Source organism: Suricata suricatta, chromosome 11, assembly GCF_006229205.1.
Source record: "Suricata suricatta isolate VVHF042 chromosome 11, meerkat_22Aug2017_6uvM2_HiC, whole genome shotgun sequence".
NCBI lineage: Eukaryota > Metazoa > Chordata > Mammalia > Carnivora > Herpestidae > Suricata > Suricata suricatta.
In genome coordinates, this window is record NC_043710.1 from 48,344,909 (window position 1) to 48,369,814 (window position 24,906).

Sequence of the window (24,906 nt, forward strand, 5' to 3'; positions counted from 1 at the left end):
GAGTACAGAAAGCAAACTGTAATTCAATGTGACCATTTCTCTAGTGGAGAGCCAGGTACAGTGCAAGGAGCCTAGGAACAGAAGTGCCTCAGTTGACCTGAAAAGTCAGAGAAGGATTCACAGTGGAAAGAAAATTTGCACTGAGGAATACAAACTCAGACGAAAAAGATAGGAGGGCTTTCCATGCAGGGGCAACAATTTTTGCAAGGGCAGGAAATCAAAGGCTTAATACTATACGAATGTCAGTCCTCCCACATTGAGCTATAAATTCAGTATAATGGCAACCAAAATTTCCGTGGGATTTTTCATGGAACTTGATAAAATTATTCTGAAGTGGGTGAGAATAGCAAAGAAAATCATTAAAAAGAAGAACGATGGAGGCAGTAGGGAGACTTATTGTGTGCTATTTATGTCAGAAGAGATAAGCAAAGTAATGGAAACAATAAAAATTCCAAAAACACAGGCTGGGAACTGTGTAAGGGAACTATAAATGATTAGGTAGAATTGCCAGTCCAGGGCTCTTCAGCTACATTTTTCCAGCAATTAAACATATACGTTTTTTAAATCTGGGGAAATGATTGCTGTGGATCTGAACTGAATTAGTTACTTGCAGAGGAAATGTTTGGTACATGATTATTTGTATGTATATAAAATCCTACCTGAGGTCTGTCTGACATGTTTAACTGGAGATTTTGTCTCTTGGGGTTTTCGTTTTTTGCTTTTTATTTTAACACATAAAGAGTTGTAAAGTTTGTGCTTATGTTGTAGAAAAATATATTGAAACGAGTGCAGTTTGTATACATGTAGTCAAGTTGCAGTATGTTAAATGTTTATATTGGCACTAATGTATGCATGGAAGTAAAGATGTAAACCTCTATTTGAAGACCTCAGGATATGGGAAACATTACTAGGTTTGTAACTACGATTCTCTCCCTCCTCCTGGGAACACCTAACTTTGGGCAGGATCCTCTGTCCTGCTCACTAGGCCACCTGTCATGAAGCCTGTCTGCTAGGCCAGTAGAGGGATGGGGGAGAGAAGGGAGTCAAAGAAAATGGCCCCTTAAGATTAAATGGTGGAAAAAAGGGACTTGAATATAAGGGAATAGAACAGGACAGAATTAGGCTTGGCCTTCCCTGAAGCTTTTAATGTATGTATATATTTATTTATTTATTATTTATTTATTTTTTTCCCAAAGTTTTAAACAGTGGACACTAACTTGTCAAATAATTTATATATACATTTGTTTCATTTATGTCCCCTCTAATTTTCCCTCATTCACTATTCATTTAATTTGTTGTTTATTTTCTTGGTAGATATAGTACATAGAGATCTAAAACTGGAAAACATATTGGTCAAAAGCAGCTTTATTGATGATAACAATGAAATAAACTTAAACATAAAGGTAAGATATTAGAAGTTGTCGTAAATATTTGCCTATAAACAGTTTGATAGCAAAGTGGCAAAGTACATCCTCTTCTTGGAAGCTTTTGAGCAGCCAAAAAATAAGTGTCTTGTGCTAAAAAAATTAAAATTAGGCACCTGGTGGCTTGATTAACTTTCCGACTTCGGCTCAGGTCATGATCTCTCACATGAGTTTGAACCCCATGTTGGGCTCCGTGCTGACAGCTCAGAGCCTGGAGCCTGCTTTGGATTCTGTGTCTCCCTTTCTCTGCCCCTCCCCAGCTCGTGTTCTTTCTCTCTCTCAAAAATAAGTAAACATTAAAAAAAAATTAAAACAGAATAAAATAAAAACAAAATTTTTAGAGAAAAAGGTTGTAACTGACAAGACTAATTTTACAAGTTAAGTAGTGCTATTTAATCTTTTTTAAAGTACATATTCATTTGGATGGTTCTAAATCATTAGTTAATAGCAAGCAAACAGATGCTCTGAATTCTAATTAATTTCAAATTTATGCTTGGTAATTTGATGTAAATGTGTTACTGATTTAGGAAAAAAACACGTTGGCTCTGCCTTTGATACAAAATTAACGCTAAAGTCTGTATTTCTCATTGAAAATTTTCCTGGGTATTAATATTTATGTCCTAAGCACAATTAATGTGCCAAGTGTTTATTCTTCAAGATTTTATTCAAATTAAGTGTTCCTTAATGTCAAATAAATGATAGGATACATTATTTATTACTTAGCACTTTAATAGTGGCTGCTTTCAAAATATGAGTGTGTTAATTTAGGAATAAAATGTTGTCTGTGAGTAACTCATTTTGCTGCAGGAGCTAAATCCCAATGTAATATAAGTGAGTTTAACAGCATTGCTGTTTTACCAAAGTAAATAAATATTCTTGGATATTTTCATTTTAAGCTCTGTGTGGGCAGGAATTATGTATGTTTTATTCACTGTTGGTACCTGGAGTAACTCCTGAAAACATAGTATGTGCTCACTTAATATTTGGTAAATGAGGGAATGAGTGCTCTCTAAAGAACTGAATTGATCATAAAACCTTCTGTATATTTGATATCTGTGTAGATTTTCTGTGAAGAAAGATACATATTATAATGCTGCAAGTGAGATAATTATGAAAACTCCTGGAGAAATCGATTATTCTATTTAGAAAAATAGTGGTATCACATGCTGATAGGAATGCTATCACATGCTTTCTTACACCAGAAGGCACTGGAAACTTTGCATTCAGTGTCTGTGGAACAAGAGCCTATCTTTGGTTGTATGATCAATGAATGTGCCTGTTTTTTTGCTTTCAGCCCAAGGCTGTTCCAACTTGGGAGACAAGACCAAGGGCACACACTGAATATTTAATAACCGACTGTGTCCTGACCATGATTGGAACAGAGCAGGAAGAGAGGAGTTGCAGCAGCAGGGCCTCCTGTGTATCTGTAGCTCCACAGTCATTTTTCCCCGTTAATTTGCTTCTTGTAGTTTTTAACAGCGTCGTAATTGTTTTAATTAGTATACTCTAGAAACACAAAGGAAGTCATAGTAAAGAAAAGAGTATTTACCAGAGATAGTGTCTTATAAATAATTATAAAAAGGAGGCAGTTTCTGTGAGTGCTGCCAAGGATAATGATTGCATTTATAACGGTGCTTGAAACTGGAACAGAGCTTGAGTGTCAGAAAAATAGAGAGTAAACCTACTAAGGCCAGAATGCATTTTACAATGAAAGAGGTTTTTAAAAATAACTTTTGCTAAAAAAACTAACTTTTGTTTATCTGAAAAAGCTAAGGCCTTCTTTCACAATAGAACTTCCCATGTTGAGCTGGTGTGTTTAATTAGAAGGAGCAATCAATCGATGTCATGGGTGTCTGCTCCAGATAGGAGAAACCAAGCTTCTCTTTACCAAGGTTTTTCTTCTTCTCAAAGAGGGGTGGAAGGGTGAAATCAAGGTCCTTATTAGTAATACAGATAAAGCACCTCCATCCTCAAGAATCCCTGAATTAAATACAGCGCAATTACGATGTGGTAGAATTCCTGCCTTCAGAATGACTGAACTCTGGGACGGGAAAACAGGTGACTGGGTCTCTTCTTCTAGGTGACTGACTTTGGCTTATCTGTGAAGAAGCAAGGCAGGAGTGAAGCCATGCTACAGACCACGTGTGGGACTCCTATCTATATGGGTACGTTCATAGATTTAAAACGATCTTTTAAAATGATCTTTCTAAAATGATTTTTAAATCATTTAAAATGATATAAAGAAGTAGAACAACTAATGTAGATGAAAACTTGAGCCATTTGAAAGAACTCCTAAAACTCACCACTGAATTCACAATCCAATTAAAAAGTGGGCAGAAGAGCTGAATAGACACTTCTCCAAGGAAGACATCCATATGGCCAACAGACACATGAAAACATGCTCAATATCACTCATCCTCAGGAAAATGCCCATCAGAACCATAATGCGATACCACCTCACACCTGTCAGAATGGCTACTGTCAAAAAGACAAGATATAATAAGTGTTGGTGAGGAGGTAGAGAAAAGGGAACCCTTGTACACTGTTGGTGAGAATGTAGATCAGTGCAGCCACTGTGGAAAACAGTGTGGAGGTTATTAGAAACAGAAATGTCATGTGATACAATAATTCCACTTATGAGTATTTATCTGAGAAAATGAAGACACTAAGTTGGAGAGATATGTGCACCTCCATGTACATTGCAGCATTATTTATAGTAGCCAAGCTATGGAAATAGCCTAAGTGTCCATCAATAGATGAATGGATAAAGATGTGGTATGTTTGAGTATGTGTAAGTACTCAGCCATGAAAAGGAATGAAATTTTGCCTTTTGCGCAACACAGATGGACCTAGAGGGCATTAAGCTAAGTTAAAGAACTCAGACAGAGAGAGGAAAATACCATATGATTTCACATAAGTGTGGAATCTCAAAAAGAGAAACAAATAAACAAAACAAAACAGAAACGGACTCGTAGATACAGAGAACAAACTGGTAGTTTTGGGGGTGATGGGCAAAACAGGCGAAGGGTATTAAGAGTTGCAGTCTTCCAGTTATAAAGTAAGTCACGGGGATGTAAAGTACGGCATGGAGAATATAGTCAATAACATCGTAATAACTTTGTGTGGTGATAGATGGTGGCTCGACTCACTGGGATGATCACTCAGTAATATATACAAATGTTAAGTCACTGTGTTGTACACCTGGAACTAATATAATGTTGTATGACTATACTCCAATTACAAAAAAACTTGAGCAGTCTGAGTGTGCCAGAATTTGACTTAATGGTCCTGTAATCAAGCTACTTCTTCTCTTCCTAGGTCAAATAATTTCATTGTTTTACTATTTTTCTCACAGTTCCTATCTTTAAAGATTATAGTTTTTATTGGTTTTCTGGACTCTTCTTATAGTTGTTTATATCTCTTAGGTAATCATACCCCAAACTTAGTTATTGGCTTTGTGAATTCGTGCTGAAATCATGTGTGTGTTTTGCTTCTTTCCATTTTTTATCCAATTTTATTGCCATCAAATGGCACATCATAAAGAATACCAATTAAATATATTTTGTAAAGCAACAGTTTACCTTTATTCCAAGTGTGATTTTTAACAGCTTTACTGAAGTACAGTTTAAATGCCATAAAAAGCATACCATTCAGTGATTTTTCCTGCATTCACAGACTCGTGCAAGCATCACCACAGTCCAGTTTTAGAATAATTCTACCCCAGAAAATTGCCTCCTGCCCATTTGTGCTAAGTCTCATTCCCATCCCAGCCCCAGGTAACCACTAATCTTTTTGCCTCTCTGACTTTTCCTGGACATTTCGTATGAATAGACTCATATGTTGTCTTTTATGTCTGGCTTCTTTTACTTAAGTGTAATGTTTTTGCAGTACCTTCCTGTTGTAGCCATAGTCTGTCCCTCTGTGTTTCGGAACAGTTGTCTGTTGCATACATAGGCCACCTCTCATTCATCTGTTAGCTGATGGACACACAGATTGTGTCCAGTTTGGGGCCATCATGAATAATGCTGCTATGAACTTTTGGGTCCAAATTTTTGTGTGGACACATTTTCTTTGGGAACTACCTAGAAGTGAAGTTGCTGGGTCATAGATTATTTATGTTTAAGTTTTCAAGAAACTGCCAAATGGCTTTACAAAGTGGCTATAACATTTTACCTTTCCACTAGCATGTAGGTATGAGAACTCCAGTTTCTTTTTATCTTTGCTGACACTTGATAATTACATTTCCTTGTAATTATAGCCATTGTAGTGAGGGTGAAGTGGTATCTCACCGTGGTTTTTAATGTGCTTATTTAATTTTCCTAATGGCCAATGAGGATGAGCATCTTTTCACGTAGCTATTAGTTATTCATAAACTTCTTTGATAAAAATGTCTATTCAAATCTCTATCTAAGAGATGATTATATATTTTTTCTCTTTATATTTATTAGCAAAATAATTGCATTAATTGGTTTTTAAAATCTTGAACTATCCTTGCACCTTTGAATTATTAAACTCCACTTGGTTTAATATACTGCTTTATTCAACTTGTCACCACTTAATTTAGGAACTTTGAATGTAGCTTTCTTTCTTTTGTGCTGTCCTTGCCTTTTTTGATGTTAGGGTTATACTAACACTGTTTAAAAAATAAAATGATATGCTCATTAACTGCTAAGTGACAGAAAGTATCTATTCATTAATAGTTTGATGAAATTTCCTCTTAATTTTGGTCCTGGTCCCATTTAGTAGATTAAATTTCTGTTATATTTTCAATTTATCCTGGGTTAGTCACATTTTCCACACCTTCTTGAATTGTTTTGATAGAAAATTGTTCATTATGTTGAGATTTTAAGGTTTATTGGCATAAATGTACATATTATATTCACTTATAATTTTCTTCCTTTTTTAAGTAAAAAAATATTTTTATGTTTATTTTTGAGAAAGACACAGAGTGTGAGCAGGGAAGGGGCAGAGAGAGAGGGAGACACAGAATCTGAAGCAGGCTCCAGGCTCCAAGCTGTCAGCACAGAGCCCAATGCCAGGCTCAGACCCACCAACTGCAAGATCATGACCTGAGCCAAAGTTGGGTGCTTAACTGACTGAGCTACCCAGGTGCCCTACACTTATACTTTGCTAATTCTCCAGTGTATCTGTGGTTCTATCCCCCTAATAATTCCTAACATTTTTTAAGGAGGCCAGATGATGTCATAGTAGCAATATGTCCTGCATCACCTGGCTGACTTGGGGTTCCAGCTCTGTCACTCACACCTGGGCGAACAACCTGACTGCTTTTGTTGCAGTTCTACATCTGTATAATGGGGAGTGTGTCATCCATTTATCAAACAATTTTTGAGTGTCTACTTTGTGTCGGAACTGCTCTGGATATTGGGACCATAGCAGTGAAGAAATATAAAAGAATATCATGTTGGGGCAAACATTAAACAAAAATAAAAAAGTAAAATGGTGTTATCTGGGGTGTTAGAGAGAAGTGCTAAGAAAGAAAAATAAACCAAGGAAGGGGGAGGATGTATTTAGGGTGGTAATAATAATGTCTGTTTTATCAGGTTGACATGAGAATTGAAAGAGAAATCATATGTCAAGTGCTTAGCACATTACCTGCCACTTAGTACCCAATTTAAGCTCTTGTAATAATACTAATAATTTTTTTTCTTGATCAAATTTGTTAGTGATTAGGACAATTTATTGGGCTTTCAAAGAACCAGCTTAAGTCTGATGTTATTTTGTTGGCTTTTTCATTAATTTCTGCATTTATCCTTCTGAATTCCTTCTTTATATTTTCTTTTGGTTTATTTAGCTTCCTAAGCTAAATGCTTATTTATGTTCAGTCTTCTTACTTTCTATGTATTTTCCTCTGAATATTTCTTTGACCATTTCTTTTGCTAAACAGTGTTCTTTCTATTATTTATTTTTTGATAGTCTATCATTTTAGTTTCAGCCTTCTTTAATTCAAGAATCATTTGGAAATGCTCTTAGAATTTCCCAGGTGGTTGGGATATGTTTGATGTTCATGTGAATATGTGTTAGTTTTCCTAGCCTTTTGGTTTTTCTGCCTGTTTTTCCTCATTGTCCTGAGCAATTGTGACTTAATGGTTTTTAGCTTCTAGGAATTGTTTTTTGTGATTGACCACATAGTTGGGTTTTGCAAATGTTGCACTGGATATTCAGAACACGTATATATTCTTGGTTTGTTGACCATAACAATTTCTCTGTGTGCGTATTTATAAAATCAAATGTGATACCTTTATGATTCAAACTTCCCATATTATTAACTTAATTTTGTTTGCTTCTGTTGATGTTTAAGAGAGAGAGTTGTTAAAATCATCCACCAAGATAGGGCTTTGACAAATCTTTTTGTACCTTTTATAGATTTCTTTTAAAAAAATCTTACCTTATTGATCACAATAAAATGCATAGATTTTAAGTGTAAAGCTCAACGTGTTTTGACAAATGCAGATGCTTATAATAATCACCACCCCAATGAAGGTATAGAACATCTCTTTTGCCCTGAAAAATTCATTCGTGTCACTCTCTGTCAGTCTCCCACCCAGATCCCAGCAATCTCTGATGATTTTAATCACTAAAGCCTGGTTTTGCTTGTTTAGAACTTTATTTGAATCAGTGTACATTCTTGTGTCTGTCTTCTTCTGTTCTGTGTCATGATTTTGAGACTTACCCATGTCGTATCTGTGGATTTTTCATTTCTATTGCTGAGGAGTATACATAGTTCTGTTTTCTGTTTTTTGTTTTTTTTTGCCTACTTGATATATAAAGTTTCGAAACTGTTCTATCTTATTTGGGAAAAGGCTACTTTAGATTCTGTTCATATCCTCCCGTTGGCAAAAGACATCTGGTCTGTAGTTACATGGGGAAAATACATCCAAGCACCCTGAGTTTTATGCCTGCTTATTAGCTGTCTACGCTGATAACAAGTGAGAGAACAAGAGAGAAGACAGATGGTTGGTAGAGCTTTGCTGACTTCCTAAATGGCTCCCTGGCACCATCATTCGGGCCTCCTTCTCCCTGTGAGGGCTGTGATGGCAGAGCGCGTGGAAATGCCCCTGGTAATTAAGACGGCTCTGAAAGACGAAGGCCCAGGATCCTGGCCCCTGCTTTGTGGGGCGCCCAGCGCGGAGGGTTTTCATGGAACTGCATCACAGACTTGCCGTTGTCATTGACTCAAGGCCACAGAGCGTCTTGAACTTTAATGATTCCGTATTTAAAGAGTTTAAGTAGAGTTAAGGACCACAAGTAGTTGCTTAAAGGAAGATACTAATTAATTTTCAATGATCTGGAAATGAATTACCCAGTTTTGTTAATTATCTGTAGTTGAGCTTTTACTCATTCTTCTCTTTACATTTTGGTTCCTTTTTGTTGCTTTTTAGTTCCTTTGACAACAGGCAGAGGAAGTGAAATTCCATTTTCTTTTAGTAGTTACAAAAGTGGGGTGGGAGGCAGGAGAATGAAACTTTTCTAAACACTTTTTCTGTGGGGGGCACTCTGTAGCTGTGTAACAGTAGGCAAGTCTGAACCTTAGGTTCTCCACTGGCAAAGTGAGCCAGACACCCATCCCAAGATTCATAGCATGATTTATACAAATAACATAATTTATAGAAAAGTACTTTGTAAACACCAAAGTTCTTCTGGAATATATATACCTATGTTTTATTTTTTTAAGTTTATTATTGTTTTATTCTTTCTTTTTCCTTAAGATATTTGATCCCTAACCATAGAGGCATAATAGGCTATTCCTGAAATATCATATGTGACATTTTTAAAGCAATTTTAAAAGCCAGCCATCATAAAGTAATCTAATCATTAAAATGTGCTCCCTTAAAGTAAAAAAGAAAAAAGAAAAGAAAAGGAAGAAAAAACAACTATTTTGAGAAGCTTGTTTAAAGGAGCCCTATGTGAACACAATATAAAGTATGGAGCACAGCGTTGGGGACTCAGAGTACCGACATCTTGTCCTACTTGGCTTTTTGATCCAAGTAGGCTGTAGGAGCTCTCTCTTTGCCTGAGTTTTCTCATTTAGAACATGTGGAAAATAATTTGTGTTCTGTCACAGGAGTGCTGTGTTGTTGTTGTTGTTGTTATTTTACTAAAGTGACTTATAACCATTTCTCTTAGTTTCTCTGTGAATCCAGATTTCCACATATTGGGCTTGCTTTAAATGATATCCACTTCAGGCATGTATTCAATTCTATTTTTGGAAAGGAACAGAGATATTGTTGTCTTCTACTATAACTTCCACAATCTTTGCAAAATCATTTCTTAACAATTTCAAAGGAATGAAGAATAGTACACTTAGTTACCCAGTATATGCCATCATTCCATTAGAAGCTAAATGACAGGAGTGAGGGTCCAGTGACATCAATTGTTAAGGCCTGTACATTATTCATTTAACATCTGCTGTTGGTTCTCTTTTTCCCTGTGGGGGAATAAATTACAACACATCAGCACATTTTTCATGCTTTGTGTTTAAGCGTTTAAACTTCGTTTATTGTATTATTAATATTATTTCATTTCTGCTTATTTGGCAGCCCCTGAAGTTATCAATGCCCACGACTACAGCCAGCAGTGTGACATTTGGAGCATAGGTGTCATAATGTACATTCTGTAAGTAGCCTGCTGAAGGTACAGTTTAAAATGAACGGTCATGGTGGGGAGCACTTGTGGGGAGAAGCACTGGGTGTTATATGGAAACCAATTTGACAATAAATGATTAAAAAAAGAGCAAATAAATAAATAAATAAAATTAAAAAAAATAAAATGAACGGATAGTCCCTAACTAAAATCTAGAATGACACAGATTGTAAATTAAGACTCAATAATATAGTTTTTAAAAAGTGACTGAAAAAACAGTTGGGAAGTCCTTCTACACTTGACCTTAGCCAAAAGGCCGGGAAGTGATAAGGGAAGTCCTTCTAAAAGCTCTCTTATTAGCTGTCAGCTACATCCATTAGGTATGTTTTTAATACTATAAATTTATAACATACAGGTTTGCTTTCTGTTGACCTATAAATGCTAGAATACGTGACATGAACTGAATGAACTCTTGCTTAACACCTCTCTGATCCTTTGCTATAAACCAGAAAGCTTCTTTATATTTTCTCAAGAGATTCATCAGATAGAGACAAGTACTAGGACCTGGCACTGAGCTGTCCTATGGACAGGACATATGTGAGCAGTGGACGCTAATTAGACAGAAGTTAAGCCCAGGATCAAGGGAGTAGTCCATAGCTCCTAATCCTCTTACGGCTACTGAAAACATCACTGATTCTTTCTCACTCTCAAGATTCAATCAAACCCATGTCCTGTTCATTTTTCCTTTGGAAAGGAAATTCTTTGGTTTCTTTTCACTGGTATCACTTCCCCTTTATGATCCCTTTTCTAGAATATTACAACATCTTTCTGACTGTTCTTCATGCCCCTGGTCTCCCTCCCTAGTTCATCCTTCACATTGTTGTCAGGGTTTTCTAAATAAGTCAGTCAGAGAAGGACAGATATCATATGTTTTCACTCATATGTGGATCTTGAGAAACTTAACAGAAGACTATGGGGGAGGGGAAGGGGAAAAATTAGTTGCAAACAGAGAAGGAAGGAGGCAAACCATAAGAGACTCTTAAATACAGAAAACAAACTGAAGGTGGATGGGCAGGTGGGGGGAAAATGAGTGATGGGCATTGAGGAGGGCACTTGGTGAGATGAGCACTGAGGATGGTACATAAGCGATGAACCATGGAAATTCACCCCAAAACTCAAGAGCACACTTTACACACTGTATGTCAGCCAGTTTGACAATACATTATATTAAAAAAAATAAATCTCAAATCTGATGGCACTACTTTTCTGATTCACAGTGTCTGATAATTCTCCCTTGTTACAGAAAAGTGTCAGAGCCTCCCAGCATGGCATGAGAGCGAGTCTTTCATGACCGGGCACCAGCATGCCTTTCCAGTCTTGGGCTAGATGTGTATTCCCATGCCCCTTCCCTATGCTATGGCCACACAGGCCACTCTTTATGATTCACATACAGTGTGTCACATGTCTCTGGGTCTTTGCTCATGCAGTTCCTTCTACTTAGAATGTTCTTTTACTGCTCTACTAACCTTTCTCCTGGGTCCTCCAGCTCAAACATGAACACCTTCTGTTTCTCTAACTCCTACTGTCTGCCCCAGCAGTCACTGCACTCATTATGTATATGCATTCCCCACTCCTCAGAGGAGTTAAGGCAACATGCAAAAATACATGCAAACAATAACATTGAAAGAAAATAATATCTTATCAGGGGAGTTTGCACATTTGTAAAGTTGATAGAGTTGGTCACTTTCCTGTGTTCTTACAGCATTTTTTAAAACTAGATTATACCATTGTAATATAATTATCGGAGTATGTTTCTGTTTTCTGTTTTTGTTTTCCTTGTTCTAAATTCCATGAAGGAAGAGATCTTATATTATTCATCTTTGCATCCCTAGTATATGGTACAATGGTAGGCATGTAGTCAGTGCTCAATATATGTTCGCTAAATTGAATTAAAGCGAGTTGTCTAAGAGATGTTCTGAAAAGTTAGTGCCCATTGTTCTGCCTCTTGGTGAGTATGAACATTTTTATGCTGATGCACCATTAGTTTTATGGTCATATTGAAGATTTCACTGTGCACTACCTCTTCCAGATCATTTCTAAATATTGACATCGCAGTAGTTACATTTTCACGGTTCTGTGAAAGGGAATGCACAGGCAGTAGAAATTGGAAGATGTGATTGTAGCTGTAACTCAGATGGTCAACATACATCACTGCTCAGATTGCATAAAGTATAAATGTATTCACAAAGTTTTTGATCATTGTTTTGTGCTGATTACAATACCATAAAAATTCTGAGCCTTAGTTTTTAATTAAAAATATAACTATTTTAAATAAGTGTTTTATACTTGTAAAAATTTCCAGGCAAGTCAAACATAATATATGTAATCTATTATTACACAATTCATGTGGTATTTGCTGCCTTCTTAGTTTGAATTTGTTGTTAAAGAAAGTGATAGTGTATTACATATCTTAAATTTTTTCTCCTCCTTAAAGATATGATTTTAATTTTTCTGCTTCAGAGCATGACTGCATATCATTATAATGACATATTTTTTTCTTTACAGTAGACTCTTACTTAGCTAATCAGTGCCTATTCATTAATTTGCCTGAGCCCGGTGTTCTCATAGATAATTTCTTTCACCAAGGGCACAAACATATTACCTTCTCCAAGGGGGTTATTTTCTTGTTTATCAGTTACCCCTGATTCATTTCTGCTTAATTGGACAATGATAACGTACTTCCTCAAGGTGAAATTAACATAAACACTCTTCATGGGTACTATCCTCTGCTGCTGTGATTCCTATGAAGGCAACAGAAAATAATAGAAAGGCTTCAAAAGGCATTTTTCATGTCTTGGATTCCCTTTTCTGGATGTGCAGAAAATTGCTGTCATAAAATTTCATATGCTGCTGATTGACCAACCATTAGATACATTTTGTGTAAGTAAAATTGCAAAGGATAGAAAAAAAGTGAGATTTTTAAAAAATGTAGCCCTTAAGCTATAGTGGCATGCTAGTCGGGCAATGCAAGGGCAGCTAAGAAATTGGTGAATGTGCATATCACTGGTTGTTAACAGACTCAATGAGCTGGACTCTGGCTCTGCTGTTCTTGTTATAATAGATAGTAATTGCCTGTAAGACCATTTATCTGGATTTTTTTATTGCATTTTGAAACTAAACAATAGTGAGGCAAATAAGATCAGAGAGAGGAGGGTCAGAATGAGCTGGAGAAATACAAAGTATTAAAATAAGAGATTGTAGAACAATTTGATAAATGTCTCTTAACAAGAAGCTATATAAATGAAAAGCTTTGTGCTCCAGCCTAGGTTGAGAAACTACAAGGATGAAAGCAACTTTTTTCCCTAGGAAATCATTCTCTTCCTCTTCATCATGTGAACTATGTATCAAATTTAGATTTATTCAAAAAATGTTCATGGCAAAGATTTTAAAAGAACATCAAAATATAACTTTAAAAATCAAAGTCAAAATCTAATTGCTGGGAAACTTAGAGATCATTATACTTATGGACCTAATAGACTAGCCTTTGGAGAGTATACTGGAATTCTGCCATTTTATTCTTTCAGTAATAAAGTGGAAAAATATAATCCTGAGAGTTGAAGAACAGGCATACAGTATTTCCTCTGTGATCAGTCCAGGTCCCGCTTCTGTCTGGTTGTCATTGGCAAAATCTGGTTGTTGTCTATAAGGTTGCATTCAGAGGTTGAGATTGACGGTAAAGATGATGGCCAACATTTGTTGAGAGTGTACAGGGAAGATTGAACTCAGCTTTTACACAAGTTCTTGTAGTTTGGGTCTGGATTACTAACTGAAGCATAGGCTTGCCATGCTCTTGTTAAATACAGTATAATACTTCCTTTGAAAAGATTCTGAAGGCGCCTAGTCCCTGTATTACAGAAAGCGCAACAAGCCCGTGATGACTTCATATATGCTGCCAATGGTTTTACTGATATTTCTCATTATGTACACTCAGCTTTCATTCCAGACTGAAGGGTCAGATCATCATCATCTGGCTTTCCTCATCTAGGTTGTCTTCCCTTCGTATATCAGTTTTGAAGAGTTGTGGCCATTTTAATGTATTTTTGGCTTTGACTCAGAGCCTATACCCCCCCCCCCGGTTATTTTTGGCTTATATTTACTAACATTTGTGTAATATTTTACCATAGGTACAACTTTCATTGGACTCTGATAACTCAGTATATTTTCCTCAAACAGTTTGAATTATGTCCTTTAAAGCATTACATTATTCTCGCTCACACTGAAGTGTGTCTCCACTATTATTTGTGCCCCTAAAATTTCACACCTTCCTGTATTTGGACCCTATTTAAGCTTAGTTCTCCCCTCCCAGAACACCTTTGAGCCGTTTGCTAATCTGGACATTTCATTGTCTATAAGGGCCTGGCATTGATCTTGCAAAACCCCTGTTCTTCTGTTTGTACACCTAGAGAGATAGGCACCTCTAACTATCCTTTATTGAAGCACCACTACTTCCATGTCCTATGGAAACTTAATTTTCAATAGCCTCATTTTGATTATTTTTAAAAACTCTAATCAAAATGATTGCCTTTACTTTAGATTATGTGGCGAACCACCCTTTTTGGCAACGTCAGAAGAGAAGCTGTTTGAGCTAATAAGAAAGGGAGAACTACATTTTGAAGATCCAGTCTGGGATTCCATAAGTGATAGCGGTAAGTATAGATTTGTTATTATTTATTAAAGGAAATATATGTAATATAAGAAACTTGGCCAGCAATTCAAATCCTTGAAATCTGTTTAATCATTACATTTACTTGTAGAAATAAGCACCATTTACTCGTAGAAATAGTGATCTCTTCACTGTGATTGTTGTCAAAACTCCCAACAAAAACAGAAAATACATAGTAAAAGTTGAAGAGGAAATTGCCAATCATCTAGCTCATTTTTACTGTAGACCATAAACCAACTAATCCGGGCCTTCAAACCTCACTGTAGGCCTGAAACATTTATTTATTAATCATTTATAATGATGATATTTATTTTAAAATGGGAATCATCCCTTCAGATCATATAGACCTAATCTTAAATAAACTGGAAAATATATGGTATTAATTGTAGCTAAGATAAGATTTTCAGGATTTTCCCTTATTTGCAGCTAAACGTGTTTTGCAACAACTTATGAAAGTAGACCCTGCTCACAGAATCACAGCTAAGGAACTACTAGACAACCAGTGGTTAACAGTAAGTGATAGTATTTCGTCTTTTTTTCTTTTTGACATGCTATTACTGCTTTTTTAAAAATCTGGTCTTGTAGTTTATATATAGTCTTTAAAATAGTCAACTAGTTTCATCTTTTGACAAGCTAAAAGAAATGATTGAGCCTTAACACATTTCTCAAATGGACATTTTCCTATCGTTAAAACTATCACCACAGTTGTTTATATATGTTTACGGAGGTTTAAATGAACTCTGCTTTGCTGCATGCCGTATCAAGCCCTATGGACGAGAGCTGAGAAATGCCCATTACGAACGCTGGAATATTGACGCAGTCTGTATAGTTTAGGGACGTAAAGCACGGGAACTGTCCCCTTCTCTTTCCACTCTTTGGACAGAAGTAATCTTTGGGGACTTAGAAAAACCAAGAATTCCTAACAGTGGCTGTTACCTGGCCTGAAATTTTGAGCAATTATTCATTTGCATATTGCTTTCCCCCATTAGACTAACTGCCTTCAGCATAGACCCTATATCTTGCCAAGCTTTGTATTTCTCTACCGAGAACATTACCGGGTCATAACAGGGACCTTGGAAGAAACTGCTATTTACTTCTCAATATTTATTCTCTTTTCATTCTCTGGTAATGAGGATCCTCACTTGTAGCAGGAAACATTGCTATCTGGTCTTCTTTGCTAGTTATCCCCAGTTTTTGTGAGTTATCATGATGGGGGAGGTAGGAGCAATTGTTGGGAAATGTCTTTAAATGGGAAGACTATGGCATTCCTCATCCGCATCTTCTTTTTAGACTAGTGATATGAGACCATACAGTGGGATCCATAAACTGAAGATGGCAGAGCAGTGAGATGCCAGGAACCAGGGCGCTTCGCTCACAGAGTCGCCGTGCCAGCCTTTGGCTGCCCGCCTCCAGACTTTTTCATAAGAGTAGGAAACAAACTTCTGCCATCTTTAAGACACTGTAAAATATGTTGTTGAGCCTAAGACCAGCTAATACACTGCTTAGTAAATAATTGTTGAATGAGTGAATGATTCTATTCATGAATGAACCTATAGGTATTTCAGAAAATGTTTTAAGAACGGAGATTGGAGCTCTCTAAATACACATAGGAAATACTGCTGAGCAGTATTCTTCTATGAAAAAATTATTGTACATCTATTATCTGCTAGACACTGTGCCAGGCACTGGAGATACATGATCTGCTTGCCTTGCAGTGGTATTGTCTCGCGGTGATGGTGGCTTGAACAGGGTGGTAGCAACAGAGTTGGAGAGAAATAATGTGATACGCTTTTTAGGTTTAATTGACAGGGCTTGGTGGTGGATTAGATGAGGAATGAGGTTAAGGGAGGAATCAAGGATGAATTCCAGGGGTTTTTTTTCCCCTGCAGGGTGGGTGGTGACTCAAGAGTTCCATATCAGATGTGCAAAGTTTGAGACGCTTATGTGGCGTCCAGGTGGAACGTTAACTAGATCATTGGCTCTGTGAGTCTGGAACTGGGGAAGTCTGAGCTGGAGATAGAAATTTGGGAATCATGGGGTATAGATGCCATGTAAAGTCATCGGGCTGAAGAGATAAATTAGTAAGAAGATACCGATAGAAAGAAGAGGCCCCAGCACCCTGCCATTTGACACTACAACATTCAGAAGAAGAGCAACCAGCAGTGGGGGCTGAGGAGGGACAGCAGGTGAGAAGAGGAGAAAATCGGGCGGGTGGTGCCAGAGCAGTTAAGTGAGGAGATGGAGAAAGTGAGAGCTCGGCTCCCAGGTGAATGCTGCTGAGAGGTCAAGGTGAGCTGAGTTTCCGTTAGACCACCAACAGAGAGATGGGTGGTGACCCCGAAGGCCCAGGTCCGTTTAGATATGTATCAGAAATTTATAATGATATCACTGTTCCTTTCAATTCTCTCATTTTCCTTTGGCAATTTCTAATCATTTTTTGAATAATGTTTTTTTTTCCTTCAAGGGCTTAAAAACCAGTCTTCACTGAAAGCTGATTTCTATCTGCCCTCTTCTACGAATGTGTTGATCTCTGAAATGCTTCTGTGCAATAAGTTTTTCTGGCCTGAAGTAATTGTGCAAATGAGCTAGCAGCTAGATCATGGCAAAACTGTTCTGAGTAGATTCGTCGTACAGCAAAATCAAAAACTGTAAAACAGATGGTGCGCCTTAGAAATCTGTCTCTTTTCAGCATCACACAACATTCGGATTTGGCCGTTTAATTATTTGTTTTCTAATTAGTACAACTTTATTTCTGGCTTTGGTCATTTTTCCAGAAGTCTCCATTTTTGAGCCGCTGTAACATTTGTCTCTGTGTAGAGTTTGCCAAATGGGTAGAGGAGTGACAGATAGCGTGTACTATATCGGACTACCCTAAGGAGTTCAGTGTATGAAGTTTGGAATATAGGCATTTCATAAACTTCTGAAAGGCAAAAAACTCTTTTCTTCTTAGCTGCTTGAAGTCTTCCTGTAATTCATATCCTCTGTTTGAAATAACCTAAAAAGAATACGTTACTTCTCTCAGTACCTGACTGCTTTATAAGCAGAGCTTATCTTTTGCAATATCTAACAGGTAGGGACATTTTTTCAAAGGGCTTTATTGGATAAAAAGTTTTTATGGTTCAGCCTATGTATTGTGCATTTTGAAATGTGGTATATATCTGAAAAGTATTCTGAGAAAAATAGTCATAGTTTCTCTATGTACATTTAAGTGAATGGAACTTAAAATAAATACAGTTGTCATCCTGATTTCAAACGTCAAAGATTAGATGTAAGGAAAACCAGCCAAGAAATGCTTTTCCTACAAAGGAAGAGTTTGATGATGGCTCCCGCTGCCAGGCGTGTGCCTGGGATCCTCTTGTGTCTGTTTCTTCCTTTCTGTCCTCTTTACTCTCACCAGTGGTTCAGAAGTTTATTCCTTCTTACTAGGTAATTACAGTTGCTTCTTGGTATTTCTTCAAGCCCTTTTCTGATAACTAACACCAAGAATTTGTATTTTAAACAAGTTTTCCTGGTATTTTTAATGCCTACTTATATTTAAGAACCCAGCTATAATTTAAGGAAACATTTTCCTCAATGGCTTGTCATAATAGAGTTTCGAGATTTGAGCTCAGTTGGTATTATTTATACATTCAGTAATTCCTTCAGCTGAGTGTGTGTGTGTGTGTGTGTGTGTGTGTGTGTGTGCGCGCGCGCGCGCGCCTACCCTGTTGATCTAGGTAATAAAATATAATTAAAGATATATAAAAATATAATTAAGGATACATAATCTGATATAAGGAACTTAGAATCTGGGAAGGGAGGCAAGCTATGTGTAAGATAAAATACAAGCAAGAAAATGATAAATGACATAAGAAATTGCCAAATGACCGGAAGTATAGAGGCAAGCGAGTGTAAATCCGGAAGTTCAATTTGACTGGCAGATTAAATGCTTGAAGGAAAGAAGTGGGAAATGAACTTTTAGAAAAGGAAAGAAAATTGTGACAGGACGTGAATCCTAGGCTAAAAAGTTTTAACTTGCTGTCATAGATAGTAGAGAACAATGTATACTCTTTGAAATGAAGGAAATTATTGTTGTAGGGCATCAGTCTTGCAAGGTAGCTTTTAAAAAAATGGGACAGCAGTCATTTAAATGTATTTATTGGTTTTAACAAGTATCTGTGGATTTTAACCCATCAGGCACTAAAGAGGTACAAAGATAAATAAAATGAAACCTCTCGCCTTAAGTAACTTACCACAAAGTACAATGTGCTCTTGCTTTATGGTCACACTTTGCAAGGACACGTGTCACTAAAGTGTGGGGTCTAATTTCAGAATGTTTTTTTCTAGTGTGTGAACAAGACGCTTGTTAATTAATTTATAAGCTATTATCCAGGCTTTGGCCATCAGCTTTTGACCTTTAGCATTTTACCATATATACTCTACCTAAGAGAGTGAAACTTTTCTGGTGCCGAGCTGTTGGGCATTTTTTCTGTACTGTGTATTTTCATCCCAGTTTCTCAAGACTCTTACCTTTATCTTACTATATTTAGTTATTCTTAAATTGTGAATTATCTTATGTATGTGAATATGTTGAGGCCCTATTTAAGGAAGATTTTTATGAAAATTATGTTACAAAGAAACTCATGAACCAGGAGCCTTGGGGACTTATCACTATGCAATGATTGATATACACTACTTAATAATTTAAAAACTTTTTATTGAATACTACTATGTGCTGTGGAGGACACAGGGATGAGGCTGGCACAGTCCCTGCCCACAGGTTGCCCACAGCTGAATAGAGGATTTAAAACAAAAATACAGGCAGTGAATGAATATATAATACCGTGTATGTGTGTATATATGCACATATAACATATAAGGTATATATTATATGTAGTATATAATAACATGTATCCTCTATGTACTATGTAACATAGTGATATATAATGTATAATATGGTAAGATAAAATGTACTATGTGGTACTGTGGTACTATATAATGAAGTGGTAGTACTAGATTTTTACAAAGAGAGATATTATTTTCTTTAGGGGATTATGGAAACTACTTAAAATGAAGGTAATATGTAATCTGACTTTTACTTTAGAGTAGGTAAAAGTAGAAATTAATGTTGTAGTCATGGTAAGAAGGAAGGAGATGCTAGATAGGAAAAAATTTACAAGATATATAGACAGAAAAAAATGGGTACTATGTTCAGAGAATATGAAGTATAGTAGTAAATCTGTTTTTTCTAGGACCGTAGAAGACATGTAGGGAAGTAGGGGGAAATTAAGTTGTAAAGGCAGGTGCAAACTGTTTTGCACTAGACCTTGACTTACCTCTTGATAGGACTTTACTTTCAGCGTATTTGACAATGGGTTGCTAATGGAAGACTGAACCTATGTGAGTTTCTCCTTTGTTCCTCTGACCCTTCTAGGGTGGTTTTGGTGGACTTGGATGAGGTTTGTGGGCTAGACTCTGAGGGGAGAATGCCTATTCTAATGGAGTGTCCTGCCTGAGATAGTAAGAAGCTGGAAAAGCCCCAGGAATACATCTGAGTTGAAGGTCTCAAGGGAGCTTGGCTGAAAGGCAGAAGCGGGATCTTGACCGGGAGATAGAACTGGGATCAGAGTCTGAATGGAAACAGAATGGGCACTGGAGCAGGGCGGGAACAAGCAGCCAAGCATCTGAGATTCCTCACAGATCAGCTCCTTCAGTCAATGGGCTGGGAGATGGATTCCTGGCGAGACAGACAGAACTTCAAGAAGAATACTCTGGCAACAGTGCATGTGGTGTGGTTTGCTTGGGGCAAGCAGCAGTTGGAGCACTGAAATAGGACACGGGTGAGATGATGAAGATCGGAACTTAGGCAAAGAGAGTGGAACAGAGAGGGGGGAAGTCAGACATTAGGAAGAGAATCAGCACAATTTTTCACATAAGTACAGATGTAAGGTAATCAAAACTTTACGGAATCAAAACTTTTTCAGGTGACAGGGAAAGTGGTGTAAGGCAAAAAGAAAGTCTGGAAGAATTGCTGGTTCATAGATTGGACAAAGAATGAGGCATTTTTTGGAACCACATATTCAGACTTTTATGCTTGAGTAATTCCAAAAAGAATATTGAAAAATTCTGAATCTCTGAAGATATTTTTAGTCCAAGCTTAAAAATTTTTCATCATAAATTTAATTTCTTTTTTTAAATGTTTTCTTTATTTTTTCCTTTTTTAATGTTTATTTACTTATTTATATTAATATTTTTAATAGTTTATTGTCAAATTGGTTTCCATATAACACCCAGTGCTCTTCCCCACTAGTGCTCCAAATCAAGAGACTAGAGATGCTGGTGAGGGTGTGGAGAGACGGACACCCTCCTACACTGTTGGTGGGAATGTAAACCGGTGCAGCCGCTCTGGAAAACAGTGTGGAGGTTCCTCAAAAAGCTATCCATAGAACTCCCCTATGACCCAGCAATAGCCCTGCTAGGGATTTACCCAAGAGATATGAAAGTGCTGACACATAGGAGCACATGTACCCCAATGTTCATAGCAGCACTGTCATAAGTTTAATTTCAAAAGGTATAATTTCCCATGTTTTATAAATATTGATAATTAAAAATAAAACTAATATTTTTTACATGTATAGGACATTCATCTTATCCATTTATAAAAACATATGAACAAACTCTTTTATAACAGTTGGTTAAGCTGTCGACTTCGGCTCAGGTCATGATCTCACGGTTCCCGGGATCGAGCCCTGCATCAGGCTCTGTGCTGACAGCTCAGAGCCTGGAGCCCGCTTCTGATTCTATGTGTCTTTCTGCTCCTCCCCCACTCCTGCTCTGTCAGTCTCTCTCAAAATTAAATAATAAAACATTTAGAAAACTCAAATTATTTAACAATGATTTATCATTATGTTTATTAATACATAAGTGATCAAGAGAACATAATTATAATTTATTAAAATTATTAAGCATCACGAGTAAAATTGCTTTGGAAATGTATCTCTTTAGTGGATGGATAAGGCGGCATTTCCCCCCAAATAGTTTGTTCATCCATGATTGGATATTAGTTATTGTTAGAAAGAGAGAGCATTCAGCACCAATTGTATGGTTGTTTTAGTTTTTTTTTTTTAATGTTTTTTATTTATTTTTTGAGAGACAGAGTGAGACAGTGTGAGCAGGGGCGGGCCAGAGAGAGAGGGAGACACAGAATCTGAAGACAGGCTCCAGGCTCTGAGCCAGCTGTCAGCACAGAGCCTGATGTGGGGCTCAAACCCACGAACCATGAGATTATGACCTGAGCCAAAGCTGGACACTTAACCAACTGAGCCACCCAAGTGCCCCTGTTTTAGTTTTCAAAGATACAAGCACCAAGGGCCTTACATACATAAGTAGATGGGAATGGAAGGAGTAGTTTTGTTTAATTTTTTAAAAATGTCTATTTATTTTTGAGAGACAGAGCGTATGCAGGCAGAGAGGGATCTGAAGCAGGCTCCAGGGTCTGAGCTGTCAGTACAGAGCCCAACATGGGGCTTAAACTCATGAACCACAAGATCATGACCTGAGCTGAAGTCAGACACTTAACTGACTGAGCCACCCAGGTGTCCCAGAAGGAGTTTTGACATAGCAGTGTCACTCGATTCTTTAAATCTGTTTGAGTTGTCAAAAAGCACCCAGGGAGAGGCCACCTCCAGACGGCTCTGTTCCTTCCCAAGATGCTGAATTAGCACAGAACGCTGCGTCTTCCCTGAAGATTGAACCTAGAGTAACTTTAGAGAAAAACGTCATGATACCAGGATTACAGAGACTAGTATAAGAAACCCTTGAGAAAATAAAGGGTTCATTTTGAGCTGGTGTGTATGGTCGGTGAGGCAACAGCCAGGAACGAAGACAGGAAGTTAAAATAGGGAGACAAAAACCAAACAAACCCCAAGCTCCCCTTTTGCTTCTCTTCCTTTGCCTTGGGACAGTGATTCCTGTCCCCTCACAGAGGTCTTAAACAATATAATCAAAGCAGCACTAAATCCCTGTTTTTAGTGAGAAGCTAAGGAAAATGGGTGGGAAGTGACTGGTTTTCAGCATTGACTTTTTGCCTATTGAACTCCAAGCTCCAGGACTGGTGGGTTATACTTTTAGGAGTACCTCCTTATAAGGTCATTTCTCCTGGGAGAAGATTGATAAGGATGAAGACCTGGGCTGAGGAGTGGCTTGGAGAGGGCAGGGTCTTGGTGCTGAGGGTTCTTACCCCTACTCTTCCTTGAGCACCTGGCCTGGGGACCTGGATTTGGCCTTGGAACAATACCCTGTCCTCCCAAGGACCAGTGTTCCCTGGGGAAGGTGAGATCACAGGTCGAGTTTCAGACACCATCAGGAGAGTTTAGAATAGGCAGCCCAAAATTTGAAAATCAACAAAGTGAGCATACTAAAAGAGATAAGGGAAGATGTTATTAATATGAAACAAGCATATGAAATAATAAAACAAAACCAAGTAGAACCACTTAAGTATAATAGTTGAAATATAGAATATAATTATATAATAAATAGTGAAATGAGGGCAGCTGAGGAATGAATTTTAAAACTAGATAATCAGATTATAGAACTTTACAGAGGGAATCAGGAAGATACACAAATTGAAAATACAAAAAAATAAAGAAAAAGAGAGAGAGAGAGAGAGAGAGAGAAAGTTATGTGGAGGTAAAAGTAAAAGTACTCAAATTCATATAATAGGAATTTGACAGAGAAAAATGAAAAAGGCAGAGAAAGTCTCTAAAGAAATAATAGAGATAAAATAATCAGCATTAAAGAAAAAGGATTTCAGATTTCAACAGATGGTAGAATACTAAATAGGAGAGATAAGGAAAAAGTGATAAAAAGAGGCATAATGAAATTTAAGAACATCAAAAACAAAGAAAAAACTCTAAAAACGTCCAGAGAGAAATAGAAAATCATATGAAAAAAGAGCAAGAACCACAGTCATATCTTACTTTTGGGGAGCAACACTGGATATAAGCATAAGTAGAGAAATACTCTAAATATGTTAGAAGACAACTTTGGGTCTCCTGAGTGGCTCAGTCGGTTAAGCATCAGACTCTTGATTTCAGCTCAGGTCTTGATCTCATGATTTCATGAGTTCAAATGCCAAGTTGAGCTCTGTGCTGGGAGTGTGAAGCCTGCTTGGGAGTCTCTGTCTCCCTCTCTTTCTGCCCCTCCTTCACTTGTGCTGTCTCTGTCTCTCTCAAAAGAAATAAATAAGCTTTTTAAAAACAGGCAAACAGGGGCGCCTGGGTGGCTCAGTCAGTTAAGCGTCAGGCTTCCAGCTTTGGCTCAGGTCACGATCTCATGGTTCGTGGGTTCAAGCCCCACATTGGGCTCTGTGCTGACAGCCAGCTCAGAGCCTGGAGCCTGTTTCCGATTCTGTGTCTCCCTCTCTCTCTGACCCTCCCCTGCTTGTGCTGTCTCTCTCTGTCTCTCAAAAATAAATAAAAACATTAAAAAATTTAAAAAAAACAGGCAAATAACTTTAAACTTCGAATTTTGTATCCACCAAAATTGTCACTCAAATGAAAGGAATTATAAAAAATATTTTCACGTATACGTGGAACTGGGTACCTGGGACCTTTATGACAGCGGCCATATGGCGGGTTGGTGGGAAAAGGAAAGACTGTTCGATAAATGGAGCTGGAATACATGGTTGCCCATGAGAAAAAAATGAACCTGGGCTCTTATCTCACATCATATACAAAAATCAGCTCCAAAGGAATCAAAGACTTAAATATTAAAAACTAAAACTTGGAGACTTTTAGCAGAAAAAATAGGTGAAAATTTTTTGGACCTTGGAGGGTATGGGAAAGGATTTTCCTAGCAAGATAACAAAGGCACTAACATAAAGAAATCATGGATAAACTTGACATATATTAATCTTCAGAACTTTTCTGTTCATGAAATAATACTGTAGGAAAAGCTCATAGGGTATAAACTTGGAGAAGGCTTTTGTAACCCAAAGAACCAACAAAGGATTACTAGCATGAAATTTAGGTAACTCTTACAAATCAACACAGAGAGGAGGAAAAACCTAGTAGAAAATTGGCAAAATACAGGACCAGGCATTCCATGACAGAGGACCCACATTTGGCTAATGAACATGTGATAAGATGTTCAGTTGCATTAGTGATCGGGAAAATATCA

General features: G+C 37.2%; 1 protein-coding gene across 6 annotated transcripts in view; it reads left to right on the top strand.

The window, feature by feature from the left end:
• Positions 1-24,906, top strand: part of STK33 (serine/threonine kinase 33) — a 153,963-nt gene that overhangs the window by 101,337 nt on the left and 27,720 nt on the right. For 5 of the 6 annotated variants that reach the window (XM_029956970.1, XM_029956968.1, XM_029956969.1 and 2 more), the window contains 5 exons: positions 1,315-1,403; positions 3,505-3,589; positions 9,983-10,058; positions 14,619-14,731; positions 15,175-15,260. In XM_029956970.1, coding sequence (XP_029812830.1) covers positions 1,315-1,403; positions 3,505-3,589; positions 9,983-10,058; positions 14,619-14,731; positions 15,175-15,260 — 449 coding nt within the window. Of the gene's footprint in view, positions 1-1,314; positions 1,404-3,504; positions 3,590-9,982; positions 10,059-14,618; positions 14,732-15,174; positions 15,261-16,038; positions 16,262-24,906 lie in introns of those variants that run through there. The other variant, XM_029956973.1, reaches the window with a different exon arrangement.